The 8,137-nt window shown below is 41.6% G+C and overlaps 1 protein-coding gene across 1 annotated transcript; it reads right to left on the reverse strand.

Moving 5' to 3' along the window:
• Window positions 1–549: 549 nt before the first annotated feature.
• Window positions 550–8,137, reverse strand: LOC137095488 (transmembrane protein 114-like). Its single transcript, XM_067462218.1, has 4 exons — window positions 7,298–8,137; window positions 6,705–6,785; window positions 2,066–2,203; window positions 550–1,160 (listed from the first exon to the last, which is right to left on the reverse strand). Exons 1-4 carry the CDS (start codon window positions 7,479–7,481, stop codon window positions 928–930), a joined length of 636 nt encoding a protein of 211 aa, XP_067318319.1. The 5' UTR covers window positions 7,482–8,137; the 3' UTR covers window positions 550–927.

Consider the following 8,137-nt stretch of genomic DNA (forward strand, 5'->3'; position numbering starts at 1 on the left):
AGGAAAGAAAGGGAGAGGAGAGGAAAGTGATAAAGATATGAGGGGAGGAATGAAGCAAGGGGAGGAAGGAAGGAAGGAAGGAAGGAAGGAAGGAAGGAAGGAAGGAAGGAAGGAAGGAAGGAAGGAAGGGGGGTGGTGGAGAAGATGTATGAGGCAACGGAGGAAAGATAGAAAAAGCTATAAGAAGAGCCTGCCTATAATTGACAGAATGCTGTCATAGAGACATTGTGAGACAGAACTTCCCATCAACAGCTCTCAATCTTGCAACATTCCCATTGCCTACCAGTGTAATGAGACCTTTCCACTTCTATAGCTGCAATAATGTGACATTAGGGGGTGGGATTTTCCTCCTTCCCCCTCTACTCCCAACTTGTCTATTTTCCTTTTATTTTGTAATTATATTTGGGTTTTGTTTGTTTTTTTGCTCAAAATGAAAAAATAAGGAACAGCAGCAATGCAGAAAGGCAGAATTAGAAGGCCATGCTGAAGTACGAAGGTCGGACCACACAGAGAATCAGAGGAATTGCATTAATGAAGAGAAGTACGATATTGAAGGTGCTTGACATGGTATTTATCTCCTATCAATGATAACAGGATTGTAATGGAACAGCATTTTAGTGCAATAAAGTTCTCTATCCGTCATTACATTCTTTATCCATGGATTCAACCAGCCATGGCTCGAAAACATTCTTTAAAAAATAAAAAGCAAAGCTTGATTTTGGCATTTTACTACACCAGTAAACATAATGGGACTTGAGCATCCATGGATATTCGTATCCATACAGGGATGGTCCTGGAACAAAACTCCAAGAGATATCAATGGTCTACCATAACTCTAAAAAAAAAAAGGGTGAGAAAGATGGTCCATGTTGACCTATTGATGAATAAATCTGCTGATCTAGGAGAATCCTGTTATGACTGGGTTCATTATATGGAGGAATTCTCCCTTAGTTGCCTGCCCACCATCCTAGACATCAGGAGGAAGGCTAGCCCTGTGAGGACCTCGGTGGCAAAGGAGAACCATGCAAAGGCTAAGGACCAGCCAAACTGGATGTTGATATGTTCCAGGAGGTTCTTCTCTCTCAGAAGGTAGCTGACTTCCTTGAAGGCCGCAGCAGAGTAGGCAACGTAGATGCTAAGCCCAGTCAGAGTCAGGAGGGCTGGAGAAGAAACAAGGAAAAGACACAAAGAAATATGCATTGGCTCCAACCTCCACATATCTATGGTTTTCCATGTGAACCCCCCACCCCTCCCTTTAGAAAAAAAGTCAAATGCTCGCCTCTTGAAAGTGTGAAAACTTTCATTGGAACTTTTCTCCAAGTGGACAACATTTGGCCAGTGGGTGCTTCTGCACTGCAGTTTGATGCTGCTTTAACTGCCATGGCTCACTGCTATGGAATCCTGGGGGCTGTAGTATTATTTCACCCTCTCTGCCAAAGAGTTCAAACTACAACTCTCAGGATCCCATAGTGTTGAACCATGGAATTTAAAGTTGGGTCAAACTGTGTTCATTCTACAGTGCAGAATGGAAACATAACCAGCATCAGTAAGAAGAGCATTTGATGTGAGAGCCTCAAACCAAAACTTTGGACCTCAATTTTTTGAGGCTTGCCTTGTTAAGACAAGATTGTGCCGGTTCCCAACCCCAAAGAACTCCTTTGCAGTTCCTTAGGTTGGTCGATGCATTGGACAGAGGGTGCTTTTGTGTGATATCCCCCTATTTAGGCAACAGGAATGCCCTTTGACCACAGATGTCAACGCAAAATTGCAAACTTCTCATTGGCCAGACAGGTCATGAGCTGCTAGCTACTAGAGATAAGATGAACTATAAAACCATTGTTCTAAAAAGATGCCATGAATTTCCTCCCTGCAACTGGGCTAGGCACCAGCATGCATGTGCACTATGATTTCTTTGTCTATTCTTTAAGCCAGAATAAACCCTACTTTAATCCAAGGAACATCTGGTCATCCTTGAAGCTTCCGAGGCTGTCCATCCCTGGCCTGAGGATGACACCAAGCACTAGTAGCCAACCAGAGTAAGAAGAGCATCTACTCCATGGCATACCTCCAAAGAGAAAGAACAGCCCGGTGAAGATCAAGAGGAGATAAACCTGAGCCAGGGTTGCAATGAAGCCCGTCATTCCTCCGAAGGTCATCACAACGAGGCTGAGCGGGAGCAGAATCACAAAGGCACCGTGCATATCTGAAAACAAAAGCTGTCCCATTAATTTCATGAGCAAATAACACTTATGTCCATACCTTGAATCTCGTACTGAGAGAAAGTGTTTTTTTTTTCATGTCACGAGTGACTTGAGAAATTGCAAGTTACTTCTGGTGTGAGAGACTTGGCCATCTACAGTGATGTTGCCCAGGAGACGCCCTGATGTTTGATATTTTACCATCCTTGTGGGAGATTTCTCTCAGTGGGGAGTTGGAGCTGACAGAGGGACCTCAACCTTCACTCTCCGGATTCGAACAACTGATCTATCAGTCAGCAGTCCTGCTGGCACAAGGGTTTAACCCATTACGCCACCAGGGGCTCCTATATTAAATAAACATTATGGAGAGCTGATCCTATATAGTGCAAGGGTACAGCTATGAGTGGAGGGTCAAAACAAGGCAGCTGTTCCCCATAAGAAATCTTCCCCCTTAAAGTTGTCCTTCAGTGGTTAGATTTCTAGTCTTTCACAAAATGAGTCCTTGAAATCCATTCATATCCAGAACTCCAACCTTCACATCCTCTTGGTGAATGTGCCAATCCCTTTCCTTTAAGTGCCTCAAACGTATTTGCAAATGCCTGACTGAAATTTTAAGTGAACACAAGACTGCAAAATCTAGTATTGAAGGAATAAATCATTTGGTTAGTAGATTTCTTATTTGTGGAGCAAGGCCCGCATTTTGCTCCCGGCACCTGTATCTGTACCCAGGTGTTGGGAGATTTCATTTCCCATTGTGCCATGAAAAAAATATCTGGGCAACCTTTGGCCAGGGTAAAGTGAAGAGGACAGTGATGTACTTTGAAGAAAAAGTAGGATATAAATATAAATCATATCATTTCTCTATTCATTCCCACTTTTCTTTTCCTCCTCTCCCTCTATTGCAGTAGTTCAGCTACCTCCAGAGAGCACTGTGGACTCAAACAATGTTGGATCTGGACCAAACTTGGCACGGATACTCAATATGCCCAAATGTAAACACTGATGGAGTTTGGGGAAAATAGACCTTGACATTTGGTAGTTGTAGTTGCTGGGATTTATAGTTCACCTACAAAGATCATTCTGAACTCCACCAACGATATAATTGGCCAAACTTCCCACAGAGAAACCCCATGACCATCAGAAAATACTGTGTTTCTGATGGTCTTTGGCAACCCCTCTGACACCCCCTCATGACCCCCACCAGGGATCCTAATGTCCAGGTTGAGAAGCATTGCTCTATTGCCTAAGTTGCATACAATATGAGCCCACTATTTGTGGAGGATATGTTTTCAGACTTTGCTCTGGTGTGTGAAATCACAGATAATGGTAAGCCCTATTATTTTCAACAGGTTGTACAGTGAATATATCAAGAAGAGGGTGCAGCTTTTACAGGTGTAAAAGTGGAGAGCCTAATGTATAAATAACACTCCATCTCCATTTTCAGATAGGTCAGCAAAACCAACAAAGTGTGTCACAACAGGGCCATCACAACCATAGGAGTTGATTATGTCAAAAAAGATCCATGCATGACAACTTCGTTTCATTGGATTCAGCCCAAGGTGCATCCACACTTTAGCATAAATGCAGTTTGGCACTACTTTGACTGCCATGGCTCCATACTATGTAATCCTGGGATTTATAGTTTGGTGAGGCACTAGCACTCTTTGCCAAAAAAGGTTAAAGAGGGTAATACAGCCCAAAAAACCTACAACAACCCAAAGGTTAAAGACTTTGTAAAAAGTCCAGCTCCAAGGATTCCATAGCATTGAGCCTTGATAATTAAAGTAATATCAAACTGCATTAATTCTACAGTCTTGATGCACCCCTAAGCATTAGACCACCGGCATTCATACAACAAATGTTCCTTATCAAAGTGGTTGTGAGACATAGCTTGGTCAAGTTAACGCAAATCCCAGAATTTACTTCTGGATAAACATGTTTTGCACCTTTCCTTTGGGATAAACATGTTTTTCCCAGGCATCTCAGAATAAAGCTGTTCTTGTTTGGCGATTTTTCCTTGGCTGAAAAAAGAAAGCTAATGAATAACTCAAAATTCCTTGGAGCTCCGTGGTGCTTCCGAGAAGGCCCTTAGCAGAACCAGATGTTATTACAAGGCTTTTTCTCTCAAAGCATTTGTCTTCTCTGACCCTTCCCAAGGGGCTATCTTCCCAACCAGCTGCATAAACAAGGTTGCCGGGTGCTTCTCTGCCGCTCAATGATTCCTTTCTTTTTCTCCTCTTTCATTCCTTCTGCACCTATGGCCACCAATCTCCCAGGTGCAGCTATGAATTGCAGTTCTCAGCTGCCTTTCAACAAATTGAAAGAACTTATCAGTGGGTTTCCTCTTTTCTAACTGAAATAAGGGACAATCCATTTGGATGCACCTGCTGAAATGTATAGCAAATCTATGTTTTACCGCTTAAGTCGGCATATGTATTCTCCAATGCTACTCTTATTCATAGTGGTTTTGTAGCTGGAAGTTTACATTTTGAGGAGCTAAGTTTTATGTGGAATCCAGCAGTTTCTTTACAGTTGTATTGTTGTTATTATTATTACTATTACTTTTGCTACTCAAGAACCGCAGTTCAGCAACAAAGGGGCAACCCGTTTCAATGCACCTGCTGAAATTAAGAGCAAATCTGCATTTCCCTCTTAAACTGCAAAATTTATTTGGCAATTATATTATTATTATTATCAGTTTTAATATTTCCTATTTTTATTTCTTGAACTGCAGTTCAGCAACGAACAGGACAATCCATTTCAATGCACCTGGTGAAATAAAGAGCAAATCTGCATTTTTTTGTCTTATGTCACAATGTTTATTCAGCATTATTGTTGTTGTTGTTGACGTTGCTGTTGTTACTATTTCCCAATATTATCTTTTGCTCCTCAAGAACTGCCATTCAACAACGTAAGGGAAATCCATCTTGATGTACCTGCTGAAATATACAGCAAATCTCCATGTTTCTCTTAAGTCGCAATGTTCAGTCAGCAATTCTATTATTATTATTCCTATTATATCTCTTGATTGAGACACATATTATACAGGCTCACAACATTAAAAGGCAATGCAATTAAAAACCCAGAACATTACAAACAGGACAAGAGAATTCACATCTTCATTAATAAGAACTTGTCAATAGAGCGGGGTGCATCTACATGTAGAATTATTGCAGTTTGACACCACTTCAGCTGCCACAGCTCAAAGCTATGGAATTGTTTGAATTGTAGATATGAGAGGCACTAGCACTCTTTGGGAGAGAATGCTAAGCCCTTGTAAAACTAAAACTGTCATGATTCCGTAGCAATGAGCCATGGCAGTTAAAGTGGTGCCAAGCTGTATCCATTCCACAATGTAGACACACCCTGCTGCTTTTCAAAAACTGGACTGAGCAACAGCTGGATTTGGAGTAATATACTTTCTAGCCATTTTAGTCCAATTCAGCACAATTTGCCTTGGCTTGGGAAAGCTGTCTCCCTTCCGATCCTCTTCACGCTGCTATGGAAACTGATTCCATGATCCAAACTCTTAACTGCACATGCTATTGTGTCATTATCTCCATTTGCCAAGCTGCCAGAATCATTTTCCTTCCTATGTTGACATAAGTGGCCAAGACAAGGCATTCTTGCTTGATGTCTTGCTCTTTTGCAGCAAATGGAAACCATTATGCATCCCGGGAGGATACGGGGAAGGCGAGATTTTGAATCAAAACTAATGGAACTCAAAAATTTCATCACAAACCATTTTCATCTTATTGGGGAATCTACACAGGAAAATTAATGCAGTTTGATACCATTTTAACTACCATGACGCAATACTATGGAATCATTGATGTAGTTTCACAAGGTCCTTAGTCTTCTCTGCCAAAGAATGCTAGTGTCTCTCCAAACTACAAATCCCAAGATTCCACAGCATTTAAAGTGATGTCAAACTGCATTAATTCTATGGTGTAGAGTCAGAAAATTGAGTCCAGCTGAGGTATCTGTTGGACTTAATTCCATGTTGCCACATGCTTTTCTTTTCTTTAGATTGTAACCCTGACACCAAAGAACTGTTTCCTTTTCCTTTTCCTTATATAAAGATGGCACCATATAAATAAATCAGAATAACTGGAATAATGATATGTGTTAAGTTTTCCTACAGAGATGGTTGAATATTTTTCTACAATGTGGAACAGTTGCATTCAGTTCATGTTTGCAAAAGTACAGTCGCACAGACAACGGCATGGCGCGCATAAGGAGAAGTATATTATTTGCATTATACCTATGTATATGTTCATTTGGTTGCAGATTTAAAATGTGCATTCAGTCGGGCTACACTACCATTCAAGACAAAGTTGCATCGCAAGATTGATGTGGAAATATGCACACACAGAGAGAGGGAGATTTAATGTAATGAAGCATAGTGTAAGTATATTTGTATATGTGCTCCATACCATTGAATAAAAAGCAAAAAATGAACAGTTCTCAATTTATGGGTCAAAAAAGAACTTCCATATCACTTACTTAATAGTTGCTGATGAGATGCAGTGATGTTTTCTGTTCCAGGCTTAAAGGGATTTGCAATAGGGAGGCAGTTGCTTTTAACTGGAAGGAAAAGAGAAAGTGTTGGGAGTAAACACCTATTACAAATGGATCACATTCATTGCCAAGGTTATAAGAATTGTAGTACAAATAGATCCAAGGATCAGATTGGCATTGAAAGACCAACTCGTTTGGGTGCATCTATGCTAGGAATGGGCAAACTTTGGCCCTCCAGGTGTTTTGGACTCCAATTCCCACAATTCCTAACAGCCCACCGGCTGTTAGGAATTGTGAGAGTTAAAGTCCAAAACACCTGGAGAGCTGAAGTTTACCCATACCTGATCTACCCTATAGAATTAATGCAGTTTGAAATCACTTTAACTGCCAAGGAAATCTGGAAGTAGTACCTTTCCAATGGTTTTAGCCTTCTCTGCCTAAGAGTGCTGGTGTTACCCCAAACTAAAACTCCCAGGACCCCATAGCACTGAGCCATAGAAGTTGAAGCGGTGCCAAACTGCATTCATCCCACAGTACAGACGCACCCCAAGCCCTTGGAGAAACCTCGAGTCACTTACACTGGCAAGTTCTCCAGAGTCCTGAGTGTGAGCTCATGCTCTCCGTATGGTTGCTCATCTTCTCCAGCTTTGAAGCGTCTATGAGATACCAAAAGTCAGTGCTGATGGCCGCGATCAGGAAGGAGAAGCTGAAAATCCCAGCCAGGGCTGCAAACAAGGCCACCATGTTCAGCGTCAGCTTCATAGTGATGCCCTCTTTCCCTGATGGCTTCAGCCTTCAAAGTTAGAAAGAACTCATTTCTTGATCAAAAGTCAGTCCATGGTTTGGAAATATTTCCTTTTTTAAAAGATTTCCTATGTTCCAGCTTTCCCTTAATGTCATGGGCTTGCAATGCTGGAAGCAACCCAGAGGTCATGAAATGAAATTCCAGATTCAGTCAGCTCCTCTTCCTTGTATTAGCAGCTCTTGTTTCCCAACCTGGTAAACCATGGAATAATCTCTTGGGTAGAACAAGGTGTTAATGACAACTACTCGGTCCCACGATTAGCACATTCTCTCTCTCTCTCTGGCTGAGCAAACACTGTGACGCTCAGCCAGATAGGTCTGCTTCCACTTCACCAAAGAGCCAAACGACATATTCTCCAGGAATCATTCCTAATATCCAAGCCTTCTCTTTCTTTCCGGAGGAGAAGCAAAGGAGGATGCCAGCACTCAAGCCCTAGAAGGACATGCGCCTAAGAGGAAACTGTCCACTTCTTTTAAGCAGTTAGGAGGAGGAAAGGAAGTACCATATTTACTCAAGTTTAAGGCCCCTTCTACACTGCCATATAAAATGCAAATTATCTGCTTTGAACTGGGTTATTTGGCAGTGCAGACTCATATAATCCAGTTCAAAGCAG

Source organism: Anolis sagrei, chromosome Y (genome assembly GCF_037176765.1).
Source record: "Anolis sagrei isolate rAnoSag1 chromosome Y, rAnoSag1.mat, whole genome shotgun sequence".
NCBI classification, from domain to species: Eukaryota; Metazoa; Chordata; class Lepidosauria; order Squamata; family Dactyloidae; genus Anolis; species Anolis sagrei.

Excerpts from the sequence above, each read along its gene's own strand:
- LOC137095488 (XM_067462218.1), bottom strand. The coding sequence starts at position 7,481 with ATGAAGCTGACGCTGAACATGGTGGCCTTGTTTGCAGCCCTGGCTGGG. Across the intron at positions 6,786-7,297 it reads ACTCTGGAGAACTTGCCAGT|TTAAAAGCAACTGCCTCCCT; the intron begins GTAAGTGACTCG and ends TTTTCCTTCCAG. Across the intron at positions 1,161-2,065 it reads GCTGTTCTTTCTCTTTGGAG|CCCTCCTGACTCTGACTGGG; the intron begins GTATGCCATGGA and ends TTTCTTCTCCAG.